General features: G+C 50.0%; 1 protein-coding gene across 1 annotated transcript; it reads right to left on the bottom strand.

Annotated features, from left to right (window-relative positions):
* Nucleotides 1-200: 200 nt before the first annotated feature.
* Nucleotides 201-13814, bottom strand: DMRT3 (doublesex and mab-3 related transcription factor 3; the record flags this gene model as incomplete). Its single annotated transcript, XM_082657307.1, has 2 exons — nucleotides 201-1165; nucleotides 13364-13814. The coding sequence occupies 2 exons, from the start codon at nucleotides 13812-13814 to the stop codon at nucleotides 201-203; spliced, it is 1416 nt and encodes a 471-aa protein (XP_082513433.1).
* Between the last annotated feature and the right edge of the window lie 5067 nt (nucleotides 13815-18881).

Genomic DNA, 18881 nt, shown 5'->3' with positions numbered 1-18881 from the left:
AGCAGAGCTATTTGGCATTTTCCAGTGAAGTGCAAGAAATTAAATAAGTTATGTTTTTATTGCTAAGGTATAGAATCAAGCACAGTCACTTTGTGAAACAGAAGGAAAAGGTATACACAGGATGTGGCCTCTCCTCAAGGGGGGCCCAGGGTTCAAATGCACAGACAATGTCACCTGGTCACCACCCATCGGGTAGCACTTTAAGATGAAGTGTTGAGTATTCTAGAGTCTGAGGAGTCAGACCTCTCGTCATAGTCGTCCTCGGCGTAAATGGACTGCTTTGACACGATGGGACACCCATCGTCAGGGATGGGTATCCGAGGGTCTTCGGGGACGCGGGCGGGGAGGACAGGTGAGCTTCTGAAGACGCTGGTAGAGTTAGTGGGGAAAGGGCTGACGTACTGGGACCTCAGCTGGTACTGTTGCTGCAACGTCATGGTGTTCCACAGGGTGACATCGTTGGGAAGAAAGGGGCTCGACTGGTTTCTCGCCAAAGTATTCCTCAGCATCAGAGGGTACCGGGGGGGCTGGGGGAACGGGTGCTGCAGGGGCACGGCCAGGGGGTTGGGGACCACGTTACTGGAGTCGGCGGAAAACCGCAACGTGTCTGGGACTCTGAAGGCCGAGCCCACGGACCATTTGGAAGAGGAGATGGGGTAGGAGCTCAAGGTGTGTTCAAAGATGTGCCCGCTGGAGGGCAGCACCAGGCCCTCGGGCTCTGCCGCAGTTCGGTCCGCGGCCAAGCTGGAGGTGCGGCTGGAGAGCAGGACCTCCACGGCGCTCACCAGGTCGCCCCCGCAGCCCTTCAGGATCAGCTCCAGCACCGTGGGCTTCTGATTGGGGAATATTTTTTTTAACACTTCCAGGGGCGGTCTGTTGGCTTTCAAGCTGAAGGGCAGAGACACGGTCCCCGAGGGGCCCTCGATCAGGAGGTGATTCTGCTCCCCGGGGTACTTGGGGCTGTCGGGTCGGCTCTCAGAGCTGCCTCCGTTCTTCTGGACCGCATACCCCCCTTCGTCCACCGACACTATCTCGGGGCTCTCTGGCGTGAAGCAGCCCTTACTTTTGGCCACGTCCGGGGAGCTCCTCTGGTCCGTGTCTTTGTCACTGAAGGTCTCCGTGGTGTCCGCTGTGCTGCTGTCCCCGAGTCGTTCTTCGGTCAAATCTGAAAAGCAGAGAACAGCTGGGTTAATCCTTTCCTGGTGTGTGTAAAGGGGAACAGATGTGCTCAGGAGAGGGCCCTACATGGGCTTTCTGCAAGGGGAACTGCTTCCTTGTGGGTTATAACATACTGCAAGCCTTAAAAATATCCAGTGTGTCACTGGCAAATGGGAAAAAAATACCTGGAAATAAAGATCTAGAAATCGGAGTGATTTCTCAGAATGGTGTGTGCAGGGAAGCTTGCCTTCAACACAGAACGGAAACACGATACCTACAACCACAGATGTGGCTGTCTAGCGCTAACAATCTAAATAGGGGCCAGGCTGGGGATAAACACCATCCAGGGAAGAACAGGAAAATGAACCCAGGCTTGTCTTCCGGTCCCTCTTCTGCAAATGAGGTGGCCGGTGTCATTCAAAGACATTAACAGCCGGCGCACGACGCATATACCCATGGGAAATTTTAATATTTTAAATCCATTTTCCCATAGGCAGATTTTGTGTCAAATGTTCTGTGAACTAGTCGTCAGTATGTTTCATCAGGATACCATGTACAATAACTAGTCAATATGATTGCCAAAGTGATACAGGCAGCCTCTATACATTGAAATTTTTCTTAAAAGCCCACTCAAGGTCCTGGCAGACTTGGTTGCCTATAACCCACACTAGAGGGTAAGCAAAACCAGCTGTGAAATCTGGATGTGGGACAGGCTACAGAGAGAAAGAAGGAAATGGCTGGAGAAGGCTTCTGAAACTGCCAGGGAGCAAGATCCACCAGTGAAGCAGTGCGTCCATAACTCCAGGACCTGGGCTGCAAGAAGCAGACAGGTTTTCATGAACTGTTTCATTAGTAAAGTTCATGGAGAGAACTTCAAGATACCTTCCTGAACTATATTAAAAGAAGAGAGAAACAAAACAAAACAAAAAGCTTCCCAAATAAAGCAGAGATTTGCCGTGAAGTAAACCAGTTGCAAATTTAACATTTTGACTGAAGACATCACCCCCCCACAAGGGCTAGTATTACGGTGCTAAACAGGCAGAAAGGAAGGAAGGAAGGAAGGAAGGAAGGAAGGAAGGAAGGAAGAAAGGAAGGAAGGAAGGAAGGAAGGAAGGTAGGAGTAAATAAGTAAGATTGGTCTGCTTGCAGAAGTAGGCTCTAAGAGATCTTAATAATAAAGAAACATATTCTTTATTAACAAGCTATATGCGAGTGGATTTTTATCCACTGCCCTGCCTGAATAGCCTCATTGTCGCCTTCTCAGTGGGCACACCTGATTATGTGTAGATAGCCAGCTGGTGAAATTTCATCAAAGCAGCTTCTAAAATCCATCTCCTCCTATTTGTTGTTGTTTATTTTAAAACGCTTAAACAGGGACTTCCCTGGTGGTGCAGTGGTTAAGAATCCACCTGCCAATACAGGGGACATGAGTTCGATCCCTGGTCCGGGAAGATCCCACGCGCTGTGGAACAACTAAGCCCGTGCGCCACAACCATTGAGCCTGCGCTCTGCAGCCCGTGAACCACAACTACTGAAGCCTGCGTGCCTAGAGCCCGTGCTCCGCAACAAGAGAAGCCTCCGCAGTGAGAAGCCTGCGCACCGCAATGAAGAGTAGCCCCCGCTCGCCGCAACCAGAGAAAGCCCGCGTGCAGCAACAAAGACCCAACGCAGCCAGAAATAAAGAAAACTAATTTATTTTTAAAAGTAAATAAAAAGCCTGAAACAAAGGCCCACTTATGAGCATTGTTCTAATATGGGATGTACCTTAATTATAATTGAAAAACAAAACTTTGATTCTTCACAAAGCAATAAATATGTCTTAGGCATAAATAAATACTTTAAGAAACTCTTAAACTATATCCGTGAAACTTTCAATTATAAATCTGATACAAATTTAGTTGTCCCAAATTTGCATTTTATGTACACTGCTTCTTTTTCCAGTACAAAATATCAAGTGTCCATGTGGGGGTCAGTTGCAACCCACACACATGAAGCCATTTCTGCTTTCTGTAACAACTCTGGGATATGCACAAAACACCTATTTTTGCAAGAGAAATTTGACATATCCTCTCCTGCAACTTCCTAGGACTGGAATCCCAGTTTTCACCCCCTGGGTTAATGTGGTATTTGTCCTTGATCCCAACGAGAAAAACAGCAACAAAAAAGCTTCCATATCTTCATATTCTAATCAGCTAGACCTGCCTACATTTTCCTGACTCAGGACCCCACGCCTACCTCTTGGTGTTACGCTATCGTTAAACACTTGACAATAAGCGGACGGTGACAGTGTGCTAACTCAGCACTGAACTCAACACACAATTGGATCTTGGCCCCTGCTCAGCGGAGCTTGGGAAAACAAGTCAAATACTCTCCTGGGGAAAATATGGACATAAAATAATGTTTTCAATACTGTGCTCCTCTAAACAGTTTTCTTATTTCTTTAGCTTTCATTATCTATTATTGTCAGCATCAAGTACTTGTATTGCTGTAACCTGCAAGACACTGAGGAAAACAGAATAAAGGGTGGAAAATACCAGGATGTGTAAGACTGGCCCCTAACTTGTGGAATTTATTACCAAGTTGGGGAAATAAGATGCATGTGCAAGGGGGAAAGCAAACACAACCAGGCAGAATTTGCTAAGCAGCAAATCTGCACACATGGAACACTAATGTTCATAGCAGCATTATCCACAAGAGCCAAAGAGTGGAAGCAACCAAGTGTCCATCAAAGATGGATGAAGGGGGCTTCCCTGGTGGCGCAGTGGTTGAGAGTCCGCCTGCCGATGCAGGGGATGCAGATTCGCGCCCCGGTCCAGGAGGATCCCACATGCCGCGGAGCGGCTGGGCCCATGAGCCATGGCCGCTGAGCCTGCGCGTCCGGAGCCTGTGCTCCGCAACGGGAGAGGCCACAACAGTGAGAGGCCCGCGTACCGCCAAAAAAAAAAAGATGGATGAATGGATAAACAACATGTGGTCCATTCATATAATGGAATATTATTCAGCCTCAAAAAGGAATGAAATTCTCACACATGCTACAATGTGGATGAATCACGCTAAGTGAAGCAAGGCAGACACAAAAGGACAAATATTCTATGATTCCACTTATATAACGTACCTAGAATAGGCAAACTCATAGTGACAGAAAGTCAAATGGTATTACCGGGGGCTAGGGCAGGGGGTAAGGGGGACTTACTGTCTAATGGGTACTGAGTTTCAGTTAGGGATGATGAAAAAGTTCTGAAAATGGAAAGTGGTGATGGCCACACAACATTGTGAAAATACTTAAAGCCACTATATTGTGTCCCTAAAAAAAGGTTAAAATAGTAAATTTTATGTTATGTATATTTTACCACAATGAAAAAGTGCAAGAAATATGATACACAGTGTCATAGCAATACAGGGGATGGTGGGTTGTTGGGTTTTTTTTTTTAAAGCAAGGAACAACTGGTTCTTCTAGGAAACAAAAAGGTATGTAAATACAGCTAAAAAGCTCTGATTGTGATATTTTTAAAAGAAATGCGTGAACCGAAAAATACCTTCCCACTTTAAAAGGTAACTTTTCCCCACTCTGGATGAGCTGCAAACACAGAAGACATTTGGGGAAAATGCTTCGAGCTCTATTACCAAGCTTAGTCTTCCACAGAATGCTTTAGACGCCAGAAGAAAGTGATTCAAAGGGCAGAAGTTTAGCCAAAAGGGAACTAAGAAATGATGTTCTGGCTAATCTGTCATATCTACCATTTTGAAAATGTAGTCTTTTTTTCAAGATGGTAAAGGACATACTGTCCCAATCAACTGGATATTGGACGGCAGGACTCTAAATCAGACAATACAAAATTTAACTTTTGAAGCTATTTTCCGGATCTGCAGAACGGGCCACGGTAGAATCCTCTATGATTGGCAGCTTGTTTACCAATTGTGAACCCCTAGACTGCACGAGGCCTCTTTCATATTTTCTTGTGCTACCCTTTGCACCTGCCACGGTGACATCCCCAGTGCAGCAAGAGCTTCTGGTGACTTCTCAAAGAGTGTGGCGGGTTGTGCTGATTCAGCCACACTTTCTCTCTGAAGATTTCCGGGCTGATCAGCCTCTCCAAAGGGGTGGGCAGGCTATGGCCAAAAAGTGAGAAAGTCTAATCGGATGTCACAGGAATCAAATCTACAAATTCAGAACATTCCAACCAGCTGAGTTCAGCACTGTTTATACTGTACTCAAAGGGGAGACGGAAGCCATTGAAGGAAGCAGTGAGTGGGACACACCCGTGGTGCCCACACACCTGAGCAACGCATCACGTCCTGCTAAGGGGTGCCAGGTAAGCAGACACCAAGACAACATCCAAGGCTGCTGGGGATTCAGAACCGGGCAAGGGAAGGCCAGCCTCTCACCTTGTACCAAGAATAACTCCTTACCCAGCGATAATTTCTAAAGGTCGGAACATACGAGCCCTGCAAATTTGCGGTGTCAAGTACGGTTGTATTGTTGTGCCTGAACTAGAAGTATTGTAAATTACTGTCATAAATACAGACTTTCACAAGTAATTATAGAGGGTGAGTTTTGGGCCCAGTGATAAAGCGTAATTTAATAACGGGTGTTTCTTTACATCTGTAGATTTTTCCCTAAATGAACTTTACAAATTGTTCCGGTTGGTTTAAAACACAAAGGCCTTTCCAGATATAGAAATGTGAAACTGCCCAGTATCAAAATGAAAAAGGAAATACTCCCCAAATGCTTTAACCTCTTTCTCCTTGAAACGGACACCCTAATTCCTAGAACATTAAAGAGTAAGAATATATTTCAATTGAGAATATTTTTACTCCTAGTATATAGGTGCCAAAAACTACTAGACCAGAAGTAGAAAGAAATCACTCTCATCTGATATTACAAACCAGTTACTGAAAGTGATATAATCTTCTATTTTTAAAGCTAAACTTCTAGATATTTAAAAAAATCTTACCAAATGTTCACTCTTCAATTTCATATTTTTCACGATGTAGAAACACTCACAGCCATCCCTGAAATAAACTCTTCACAAGGGTAAAGGTATTTTTTTGAAAAAGTAGATACTCCGTTGAGAAGGACACTGTTGCTATGGAAACCAATGCTCCAACTTCACAATATATCTATGCCATGAGATAGCTACAAGACTTTAAGGAGAGAGAATGAACACCCACAGAAAAGTGACTTCCGATCTAAAAGTACAGTTTGCAAATTTTAACTTTCTTCAGTGGATCTTTTTCATATGAAAATGCAGTTTTAAAAAAAAAAGTGCTAAGTATTTATTTCAAAGATGTTGAGGAAGCCTGCCACATATGCAAAACATTCCGCTCCTGACATGAAGAAGAGCATCTTCCTCACTTAGGTGTGGGGGTCTTATCCATTCTTTCTATCTACGAAAATAAAATATAGCATACATCCAGAATAAAAACACGAAAGCACTGGCATAAAGAGCACTGCTTCCTAGTGCAAAAGTCACTGGACTTTTTTGTTTCCTTTTGAAATCATGTCACGCATTTTCAAACATGGACTGTCACGCCCTCATCTGTTCACTTGAGCTCTGGGGAACATACCTCTCAATAACTGTTCCCTGATGGGTCGTTTTCAAAGTACACAAATCTTATAGCAATGGCCAGGAAGAGCCCCAGCTGGATGGGGCTTCCAGAAAAGACCCCTGCCCAGTCAGAATTCAAACAGGAGACACGCTTTTTACATTTTCTGTTATCCTTATCTCCCACTAGAAATGCTGAATCATAAAAAAGTGAATGGGTGAAAACCCAATATACAGCAGGGAATGAACGTCAGTCTAACATCTTTCCTTTTCTTCCGGGGGCTGGGGGGTGGGACCTTGTGAAAACTAAAAATACATAGTCATGTTTCCTTTTTTAAAATCATTAATGACACTGGCTTAATAACATAGGAAGAAATCAAGATGATTCCTGGGGACCAATATTTTGGCGGACATTGATATAGAAAGGGCTAGACTTAAGGAAGTGTGGACTGCAACTCTGGACTTTGTAAGTCCTGCAACAATTTAGTTTTGACCTCTTTCTTGACTCTGAAAGGAACACTTTTCAAGAAGCAGGAGGGCAATTACCTGTAAATCTACAAGTGTGTTTGGCAGTTATAAAAATGCAACTGGCTACTTATTCGTCCACCTATGTAACGAATATCATTAAATCCTTCACTCTGTGCCCAGGCACTGTGCTGGGTAAGATTACACAGAGATGATCAAAGCATTTGCCTCTTGGCTACTGAGAGGCTTACCGTTTACTAAAGAATATTTTGCAAAAATTCCAAGTTATCTGTGCAGTGAGTTGTATTTTATATTGAAACACAGCAAGTAACCCAAGGGCCAGCAGCTGGGCAGACTGCTGTATTCATGGGAGGGAATGTTGCTGTAAACACTCACATATAAAGACTATGAGTGGAACATCTACTGAACGAAACAAGTGATACTTAGTGGGGGGAAACAAGCAGAACACTGATCCCACCTTTGTAAAATTTAAGTCTGCCCAGTCACTGCGATCAAAAGAGATGAGAGATTCGGGAGAAAACCGATGTTCTGAATGTTAAGTTTTCCATAATATTGTTACTCAGTAGTTGATTGTGCTTATTTTTTATAGCTGTTTAACTGTATAATAAAATGCAAAAAAAAAAACCCACCTAGTTATGTTTTAGTTTCCCCTAGTTTCTTCAGAGAACAGTAGTTTGCAGTGACTCACTAAAGCCATTGGGCGACTCTTGGGAGGGATGTGACAGGATCCCAAGGTGATGGGCCCCGCGATGACCAATGTTCCACCACTCAGGCCCCAACCTCTGCCACCAGCGCCCATGTAAACCCTGGTGCAAGGCCCACTGTGCCACCAGAGTCACATCACACTAGACATGGGGGTCCAGGGACCCGAGTGACTAATGGCTGAGGGGCCGCAACAGGTTAGAAAGCTGAAGAAAGGAGGGAAGCTGGAGAAACGGAAGAGGCAAAGAAAGGGAAAGGAGAGGCAGGCAGGCACGTAGGTGTTCACTGGGTTCTGCCTGCCTTCCCGTCAGGAAAACGTCCAACATTTCCAGAAAGGGGCTCCAAGTCTTCCGGGGACGTTTATTTATGAAGATTCACTCCCTTTCCCTCTGTAAAGCTGTTAGCTGAGAGTGCTGACTCGCTGCAGCAAAGAATTTCTCATCAATGCTCTTTGATTGTATTTCGCAAACAAAATGCCTGTTGCTTGGTAACATTTCACTTGAGCCTGACCTTCCCCGAAAGTTATTGCTATCAGATTAGCTTTACACTGTCCTCCTGTGATTACTGTAATCTTTTAAACCCGGGAGTTCATCCATCAGGGAAAAGACGAGTTGGTTGTGTAAGTCGAGAGCACGGCTATCCTGCCAGATTTATAACCCAGAGGGGTGTGTTAGGTGGGGGGAGGTTCTGTCCTGGATGGCAGTGGAACTCTGTGGTTCCCAGACGTGGAAAACGCTCCCGTTTTCCTGTCCACCCTGTGCTCAGATCCACAAGATGGACACCAGCGCCTCTCCGAGCCGGCCGGGGGCGGGGGGGGGGTAGCTCGGGCTCCACAGGGAGAAAGAGGCTGGGAGACCCGCCAGAGCTACGCCCACCCCGAGGGGCGCCCCCGAGGACTTTAGGGCTGGGCCCGCCCCGGAAGCCTAGGGTTGCCAGATAAAATAGCAGGATGCCCAGTTAAACCTGCACTTAGCAAAAATCACAATGTTTCAGTACAAGTGTGCCCCATACAATATTTGATATCCCTTTTTTGTGTTTATTTGCAGGTTTTTTGCTAAATCGGGCAACCAACCGAACAGGCGGGGTCTAACCCAGCCCACGGGGCTGAGTGCGAGTGGAAGGTGCCGCCGCAGCGGCGGTGCCGCGAGAATTGGGTGCAAGAGAACAGTGGTCCAGGGCGGCCGCAGGGGAGCCGCGAGCGCGCTGCTGCCACCGCACGGGCCTCTCCCGGCGTCCCATCCATCCCTGACCCGGCCCGGGGTCCCTGAGCCGCCGCCCCGCACTTCCACTCGCTGCGCTCTCGGCTGCGCCGGGGCCCAAGAAGCCGGTCCGTAACTCGGCCACTCGCTGGTCGCCGGTGGGAAAGGCCCGGAGCTGTGAGCAGCCCGGCGTCCGCCCTCCAGAGCCAGCCGTGGGTAAGGTTTAGGAGAAGACCAGTGCGGTCTCGCTTCTTCCTTTTCGTTTGGTTGGTTTTTGCTTTTTAAAATGCAACTCTGAGTCAGGCCCCTCGGTCCAAATAAAAGCGTCTGAAATACCCAGACCCTGTTTTAAATTCGTAGCTACCCTTCATGAGTGACTCTGAGGTCTCTCCCACTTTTCCTTTGCTTCAGCCTCTAGCCGTGGAGAATTTCCCATCCTGGCCTGGACCGGTGTTGTGGCAACATTCATCCATGCAGGTGCGTGTCTCTTTTTTAAAAAAATTGAAGTAAAATTTAAAACTAGGAAGCTGACCAGACAGGACCTAATCAAGCTGGAGCTGAAAAGCCCAGAGCAAGCATAAAGATGCTAGGAGGTGCCGGCCAGGAGGTCAAATCAAATAAAGGCAGTTTTCCAAAATCTCCCCACTTCCCTTCCTGTAGGTCTCTTGTTCTCTCCATTTCAGGAGACATAAACAAGAAAGGAGACCCTACTTTCCTAGTTAATCCTGCTCTCTTACTCCTAATCAAATAGGATGTTTTAGATTTCTTTTCCTTTAAGAAATTTTTTAACAACTTCTTTACGTATTTATTTTGATGGCAGATGTAAACCTAGGAAGCATCTGTAGCCACAGCCCTTTCCTCTGGCAGCCTGAGGAGACCCTGGCCACTCTCCTGGAGCAAGGGTAGGGTGTGGGGGAGGAAGCCAAACAGAGGAATGTAACTTCAGCCTCTCACCTTGGTCGTGACCCCTAACTTTCCTCAGCTCTACAGCCCAGGCCCTGAAAGGCTGGCTTGGCTGGTTGAGGCTGCTGACTCAGATACTCTAAGAGCTGAAAGGTGTTCAAGCTTCCCAAGGTATTTTCCTGACGGGAAGGAGGGGGGAGTGAAGAGGAAATGAAAGAGAAACGCATCAATAGGATAGATTTAAAGGAGCTTAGACTAGAATTTGGGGCTCAATCAAAATCTAGTAATTCCAGGCCAGTCGTAGATGATAATCTAGGAGCAGGGGAAATGTACACCCAAAACGGAAAAAAAAAAAAAAGCTTTAATCCATTGCTAGAAGTTACAACCTGAGAATATGAAAATTCTCCTTACAACCACCTCCACATTAAAAGGGATGTTAAACATGATACACCGTTAGATAAAACAATCCCTGTTCCTTTAAAGAATCGGAAGCAGAATTGGGGAAGGAAATTTATTCCACCTACAAAACTGAGTCTTGGTATTAATGTGGCTCCCTGAACTGGGTGTTTTTTTCTCCAGCGGTGCCCAGCAAACATTCCCTTCTCTAGGGCGTGTACTTTTCACAAGGATTTCTGGAGAGGGGGAAAGACTCTGTGTGTTTGTGCACTTGCATTTGGAGCCAACAAAAAAAGCAAATGTCTCCACAGCTATGTACTAAAGAGACCAACCATGTTTTTGACACTGAAATCACAAAGAAACAAATCTCCATAAACCACCAGGAGATATTTAGAGATTCCTAATGGTCTGTGAACTTACTGTACATGTAACTTACTACCATTCAAACAGAGCTTCACTTACTTCTCTACATAGTGAGCTACTTGCCAAGGACCGTATCTGACAAGCTTCTCAATACGCCTGGTATGTTACATACAAATGCATCATAAGAACAACTGCCAAAAAAGGAAAAATCCATACAGTCCCATTCAGGCCGTTTTCCCTAACTTAAAACCCAAATGGGCTTTCTCTGTACAAAGCATTGCATAGAACTGATCCACTTGTATACTTGCCTTCCTAATGGAAAACAATTATCTATTCCTTTCCTGCCCTCTCTCGCCATCATCGGATTGGTGACTGGCTTTTTGTTGGTGTTGAATGGAATTATGGGGCCCGAACCAATTGAAAGCAGAAAACAAAAGTTACATAATAAATGTGCAACGTATGCATTAGGACCTGAGCATTTGATCCCTGATAGTTTAGGCCCCCAAAGCCATCACTCTGACCTTTTCTAGTGGTAAATCCTATTCTCCTTTGCAATTACTTGTTTTCATTTTGAAAGGCTCAGGTCATCCCAGAACACTTAGTTCTGAGTAAAAGAGAGGGCACCAGGTCTGGTTTGTCCAGTTGCCGTCTCCGTCTCCTATTCTCCCCAAGCATGTATCCTTCTGCTACTGAGGCTGCTGCTTGGCCTTTCTGCCTGGCCCTCACTCCCCGCCTCCCAGGGTTATTTTTGGTTTTGTGACTCTATAGAAAGCATGAACTCTGGCTATCCCCAAGAATGGTTAGAACAGCACACAATGTGAAGAGAATCCCCTCTTGGACAGGGACCCCAGAACCCAAAGCACTATTACACGGGTGCTGCTTGGGCAGGTGGCCACTGCAAGATGCTACCACTGTCACAAACTCAAAACTCCCGACCTAGTGTTGGGGGAAATGGAGACAGAGAAACTGGAAATGGAAAGGTTAAGAAAAGTTACTGGCATGGAGAACTGAGACAAAACTCTCCTAGTTACCTGCTCTAACTTAAAGGAGAAAAACAAAAAGAATGTCCTTTCCCCGCCCCCCTCCTATTCCTCTGTGACAAACCTATAAGTATGAAGAGATCACACTGACAAAAGAGAGTCAACTGGGAGTGGGCGGACATTACTCAGGGAAATGCTTATATTCTACCTTGGATTAAACATCCACAAAATCCATGTTCAGTAAACTCACTTCTGTCCTTAAAATACCCAGTTCTGCTCTTCCCATAAGATGTTCTCAGAGCTTCAGGTCTGGACAACATAACGGAGCAACAGGGCAGCAGAACTGCACCTGCCAGGCTGCCTACCAACTCACCCCAAATGTTTCCCTGGCTCCACACAGCAGTGCAGTGCTGCTGAAAGCCTCTCTCCAAGAGCCAGAGGTACAGTCTTTTTTGGGGTGGGGGGAGACTGGGGGTAGGCAGAAGCTCTACCATTAGTTCCGCCCACAGAAGAGCTTTGGGCCTTCCAGGGCCTTCCATCTCTGAATTCCAGCATACGCCTCAACCCCTCCCTGAGAAGATGGGCTTTTTTCCTTTGTACATCTGCCCCAGTGAAAGGGAAAGACCAAACACCTGTCCACAGAATTCTACGAGCTTAAAATCAAAGGAGCCCTTGGGCTGGGCAGGATGGTAAACTAGACATTCTCCAGGAGGAAAGGCTCCACTGGGGTTTGCAAGGCTTTGGAGGCCCGAAGGAGGGAACCGGATGGAGAGGTGAGGGGAGGAATCTGCCCACCTCCAGGGCTCAGAGCAGACCCATGCTCTCTAAAGCACAGCAGAGGAGGAGAGGGGAGAGGAGAGGAGAGGACAGGAGGAGGCCCAGGCCCACCTAGAACTGGGGAAAGGACTCTCCAGGGCTGGCCTTCCTCACTGTAGGTCGTTTTGTTTCTGTTTCTTTAAGACCACGGTGACTGCTGAGGGCTGCCTGCGGAATGGTGTTAAAGGACCTGAGCAATTCTGCAAAAGGAGTTGGTTGACTCTGGGCGCACTAGATTCTGAGTCCCCGCTATCAGTGTGGGGGCCTTTCTGGCCCTTGTTTACTACTGCTTCTAAATAGGGCTTCTTTCAACAGACTACAAGAGGCTGGAGGCCACAGTAGGCTACTTGAAAGGCTTCGGGTTCGCTCAAATTCCCCGGGGGCCGAGAAAAACACCCAGAGTCATCCAAGCCTTGGGCCTTGGCTCCTGCCTTGCACCTAAATGCGAGGCCCTCTAAAGCCTGCGGCAAGAAAGCCCGGCCGCACTGTGGTGTGTGCTCACGCGGATTTTAATTTGGTCCTGCCTCGACCTCTTTATTTACCCGTCCCCCTTTAACCTGGGGAAGGCACTTGGCGAGCCCGAGGCGCCTTTCCCGTGGGCGCCTGGGTTCACCTCCTACCTCGCCGGGTCCAGACCGAAGATCGCTTCTGCCGAGAGAGTAAGGACCGGCTCGGCTGGAGTTGGGGCGGAAGGCCGGGCCGGGCCATCTTCCCAAAAATTCGCCTCCGAGCCTCCCAGCCAAAGCAGCAATAGCCGCTTGGAAGTGTTTTCGCCCACGCGCGGGGCCCAGTGCGGCCCCGCAGCTGCTCTTACCTGGCTTGGCGAGCTGCGCCTGCAGCGCCCCAGGCTGGGGCTCCGCGGCCCAGCGCAGCGCGGCGGCAGCAGCCAACTCCACAGCGGGGCGCGGCGGCGGCGGCTGAGACGGCTGCGAGGTCGGCGGCGGCGGGGCAGAGGTGGCGTCTCCCGGCGGCGGGGGTCCCGGCAGAGAGCGCAGCGAGTCGGGGATGAGGCTCTCGAGGCTCTCGTTGGCCTGCTGCCTGCGCAGCGCCACCTGCGCCGCCATGACCCGCTGCCGCTCGATGATAAGGATGCACTTCTCACAGGTGCAGTCTTTGAAGCGGCAGTAGCGTTTGTGGCCCTTGAGCCAGGACAGCACGCCGTGGTTGCGGCAGCGCGCGCACTTGGGCGTGCGCTGCAAGGGCGCCCGCGGCGGCTGCGACACGGGGCCGCCCATGTACAGGTAGGGAGAGCCGTAGCCGTTCATGCCCCGGGCTCCCGGAAGAGCTGGCGGGCTGGCGGCGGGAGCGAGTCAGGGGGCGCTGGACGACGGGTTGGGAGGCCCGCTCAGGGGCGGCCTCCGGGCGGCGCAGTCTTTGGTCCAGCAGTCCCCGCGGCCGCGTGTGCTCCGGGATGGCCGGAGGGGCTGCAGCCGTGTTTACGGCTCCCGCGGCGCTCACAGCCTCAGCCTCCCGACTGGCGCTCCACCAATCTCACGCCGGTCGCGTCTCCGCCTGCCGCTACTTTGGCCGGCACGTCCTCCCTCGCCGAGGCGCTGCGGCGGCTGCCAGGAGCCGGCGAGAGCTCTGATTATGGTCTGGGCCAGCTCTTCTGCAGCTCCCGCGCGCGCAGGCCGGGCCCGGCACTTCCTCCGCCGCCCTCCCCCTACTCCTCCTCCCTCCCACCGCCACCCCACCCCCACCCTCGAGGTCTAGGTCTCCTTGCATTCCCCACCCCACTCCACGCCTGCCTCCTTCCTTTCCGCTCGGGCCCTTCGATTCCCTGCACTTCACCTTCCTTGCCATCCGCCGTCGGGCCACTCTCACGGGGGCGCTCAAAGCCCCCTCCTCCAAGCTCTCTGTGCTTCCCCTGCCCGCGGCGGGCGGGACTGCGGCGCTCCGGGACGCGGCGGTGCACGCGGGGCGGGGAAGGGAGGACCAGCGCGGGTGAGGGTGGAGGTGCCCTTCGCTCTCTTCCCTTCCCTCCAGGCCTGATTTGGCGGTACCGAGCCCGAGGCCGCTTTCATTCCCACCCTCGGCCACAGAAACACAGCTCCGCGAGAACCGGAGCCTACCAGAGCCCTGCGGGTGCACTTGGTTCCCGGAGTGAGCCGAGAGGGTTTTAAGTTGGGGGGAGCCGGGCCCCGCGGCCACTGGCGGGAGGAGTTGGGGGCAGGGCATTGGAATTGGTTCGAGAAATGTTGGCTTTCTTTATTTCCTTTTGCAACATTTTTTTCTTTTGCTGCTGTAGAAGAAAATGATTGATTTTGAAAACCTGCTGGCCCAAGGATGACGACCCATTTTGCAGGCTATTTCAAAGGAAAAAACTGTCCTCTCTCTCTGGTGCAGAGTTTCTCTACCCTCCTCCCCACGTTTTAATTTTAAAAAGTCTCTGTCCTGAAAAGCCGGGAAGCGCTCTTATGGGGGATTTGCTTAAGTATTGGGTCTATAAACTTTCAGAGAGCGGACGCAGGAACCACGCTAGCGCCCCAAAAGTTACCGCATATGATCTCCTCCCTGCCCAATGGCATTTGATCGATAAACGGAGGTCTCGCGTGCCCCAATTCAAATGCCCACGGACTCAGCAATCTAGTTATGGAAAGGGATGGGGCCACACACACCCCCAGTGTCTTTGGGTAGGGGTGGGGGAGAGCCCTTGCACAAGATGACAGCATAAAACTTTGTTGAAATAGTTATTTGCGTGTTTCTAGTCCCCTAAGAGTACCGATTTGGCCTAAGGCAGACTACCACCACAAATGCACGGAGTCTCTCCCGCAATGCAAGAAAACAAAAATAAAAAGCAGGTGGTTACAGCGACGCAGGGTAGCACAATGGCTCAGTGCGAAGGGGGGTAGAATGCAGTCCCGGAGCCGTCTGCCGGCAAGCTCCAGACAGCGCACTCTGAACTCAGCTCTTGGCGGTCTGGGCGAATCGAATGCGAAACCGGGGCGTATACGAGTTTGCTGCAATGGCCAACCGTTTGGCGGCACAGCTGCCCTTGTCCTCTCAGCTTTTCTCTGCACTGCCCTGGAAGCAAACAAGCAACCCGAAAACGTCCCACTGTGTTTGCTGTGAATTCAAGTAGCACCAGGCGTTCTAGCAGCCAACCCTCCGTTGAGAAGGGTGATTCCAGGAGGGGAGCAGGTTAAAAAGGGAACCTGCTTGTGTGTGTTTCCCTTGAAGCACTTGACTGCCCCCACCTCCCCCGTTTCAGACCTGCGGACCTGGTAGGGCGCGATAAGGAAACCCTAGCCCGAGAGGGAGCTAACCCTGGGAGGCCTGCCTCCAAAGCTGCTTCGGGAACAGACCCCTTAGTCTTGCCCCTAACCCACCGCCTCATGGATCTCTCCTCCCAAGCTTCAAGAAGAAAACAAGCCTTAAAAACACTACAACTGTGAGGAACTTTATAAACTCTCCAAACTGGAGGCCTAGGTGACCTGCAGCCCCGAGGGCCAGAGGCCCTGAAGTGGGGAGTTGACATCGAGTCACTTCACTTAAGGAGAGACTTACAGGGCCTAGAAAGACACTGAATCTGGGAACTTTCGCGCTGAAATCTCCAGGTCTCTTGGGAATGCGGGGACCACAGACTGTTTCCAAAGCCAAATTTCTCCCGATTTTCTCCAAATGGTCAGGGAAACCAGGGAGTGTAAGGAACTTGGGAGTAAAGAATTTTTTTAAAGGAAAGTAGCAGAGCTCTGCACCAGGTTTGGGGGATATTTCCACTACCAAGGCGACCCACTCTCCTCCCTCAGTCACCTAGCCACCCTATCCCTTTGCCACTCAAGCAGGACATCTTGCATTATTTGGTCCCAGGGCCCCGTTTCACTCCAGTGCACATTGGGGGCTGAGATCTAAATACTCATTTGATATAGCGCAATAATCCTTTTCTCATATTTGATGGGAATGTTTTCCATAACCCAGTATTTGACAACATCTCCCTATAGGGACAGGTTTGTATTTATGTTGGTAAAATGTCCCCTGCCTCAAAGTCTATTGTAACCCAACACCTGACAACCCAGAGTCCCATTTCTGTTTGCAGAAAGGGTTTATTCAAGCACATAATGGGATCCCAGCAGAAAGCCTTTCGGAACAAGGGGCTATGGTAAACTTCACCACATGAACTCCGTTTCCAGGGCTATTAAGCTTTTAATTGGAAAATAGCAGAGGAAATTTCAAGGTGACTATAACGTGTTAGCAGTTAGTGCGGAGAAGAAAAGCCGGAGCGGGGATGAATGTAGAAAGCATATGGTCCGAATCACATTTAGGAGGAACAGCCTGCTTCTACGAAGTCCCAGCGGCTTGTACACTTATGGGAAAAATCATCAAAGAAACTGGAAAGGGAGGGGGGAGGATTACAAGTAAGTGTAACCTCACTAGACCGGATCCACTCTCTCGTTCTGCGCTGGGTGGGGTGTGTGTGTCTGTATGTGCACGTGTGTGTTCAAACCACAATTAACTGGATAGAATTGTGATAGGTATTAACAGCGAAAGGGTGAAAGATAGTGTGCATGTGTGGTTCTCCTTCTCTTGACGCACACACAATCTATATATGTACGTACGTATAAGTCGGAGTGCAGGTGCCGGTGCTGAGAAACCGAAGATGTCCTGACTGGACGCTCATGACCGCAATCAACACTTAATCAAAAGGACAGTTTCATATTGTCCCGGATGTATAATACATCAGGAAATTTTCTGCTTTGCTGGATTCTCATGGAGAGGAGGTCAAGGTTCCTATTCTGCTGTTTAAAACGCGACCACGGTGACACTGGAGGCCGGGTCATGCAGAAAGCCCTTTTATTTTACTTATTTTTTAGAAAGCCCTTTTAAAGCAGGAAAACGAGCTCCCTCTCCCCACGCATGAATTTTTCAGCTCTTACCCTGTCCGTGCCTCTTCGGCATCACTCATTGGCCAGCTTCACATCGAAAGGGGGGAACAAATGTCTAGCGAGGCGCTGGGGCCACCAGGAATCGATTTTTGGGGGTGACAATAATGCCCTTCCACATTTGGAAGAGACTCATGTGCACCCCCATGGCATCCCCGAAGCCGCCCTCTGGGTCTCAGGACAGAGGGAAGAGACCTTGCGACCGGGGAGTCACTGAACCTGCGTCTGGCGGCCGGGGGACACAGCTGGTGTGAAGGAACATCCTGGACGGTCATGTCCCCACACCATTTTGGCATCGGGGCCGAGGCTTTTCGGAGCAAACGGGACCTAAAACGGCCTTCAACCCCGGCGGCCCCCTGCAGACGCGGCTGCGCGGTCGTTCATATTCTAGAACTCTCGAGACCAGCAACAGCTCACCCTGGAGGTAGGCACTCCCACGGGTGCAGATTACTCAGACCTAGACTAGACACAAGGTCGCGCCCGCCCCCATCCTTTGCTGTGGCTGCACGGGTGTCGCTCCCGCACTGCAACATCTGAGGGGGCCCCTGAACGGCGACCTCCGCCCCGCGCTGTCGAAGGGAGGGACTGGGAAAGGGCGCGCTCGGAGCGCTCCCACTGGGCCAGGGCCGCGGGGCCCGCAAGCGCCCAGGGCTTCCTGGGCCGAGTCGCGCACACCCCGCCGGGCATGGGGGACTGGAGGCGGCGGTCAAGTCCCTACACGGTTTTAAAGAGGGTCGCCTGGGCGGCCTGCAGACCCCGTCTACCTTCGGTGCCAACGGAAAAAGTAAAACATGTACCCTCCGAGATGAAATGAGAGCAGCGCTGCCTTTAAAATAGTTTTAACGTAATCTTTCTCCTGTGACTTTAAAAACCAAAAAAGGCCGAGGAAATAATTTCAGGTAATTTAGAGAAACATTCTAGAAACAAGACAGTTTCTGTTCCCCAAAGTGTTTGCTCTGGGGCGCTGGTGTTTGCTCTGGAGGCAAGCCCCCTTTCCGGAACTCTCTTCCGCCTCCCCGCTCCTCTGCAGTCCCGGAAAAAAGCTCTGCTGGGGAGAATGTGGGCGGAGGTGAGGACTTCCAAGGAAGAAGTCCCTTCTCGATTCGACGGGCCCGGGAATGAAGGGGGGAAACGGCCAGCGCTGCCCACACCCCAGGGAAAATTGGGTGCGAACTCCTTGTACCGAGACCAGACCGGCAGGACAGTGACGCAGCAACGCCGAGGCGCTGCGCGGGCACCCTAAAGCACCCCACCCCGGGGAGCCAGGCGAAGACTCAGGTCACTACGCCCAAGCCAGAGCCTCCCGGGGGGGGGCGACTTCCGGAGCAGTTAGGCCGCGCCCACTCTGCGCCCCCGCCCCCCAAGCCCTGCTCGCCCCGCCCCTTCGCCCACGACCCTCCCCAGCTGTCCGGGCCGCAGCTTAGAGCTGCTGAAAAGTTTGCAGGCTCTTTT

The sequence above is a fragment of the Grampus griseus genome, assembly GCF_964374135.1.
Source record: "Grampus griseus genome assembly, chromosome: 6".
NCBI lineage: Eukaryota > Metazoa > Chordata > Mammalia > Artiodactyla > Delphinidae > Grampus > Grampus griseus.
The sequence above is the reverse complement of the archived record's forward strand: the minus strand, read 5'-3'. Positions and strand labels throughout refer to the sequence as shown.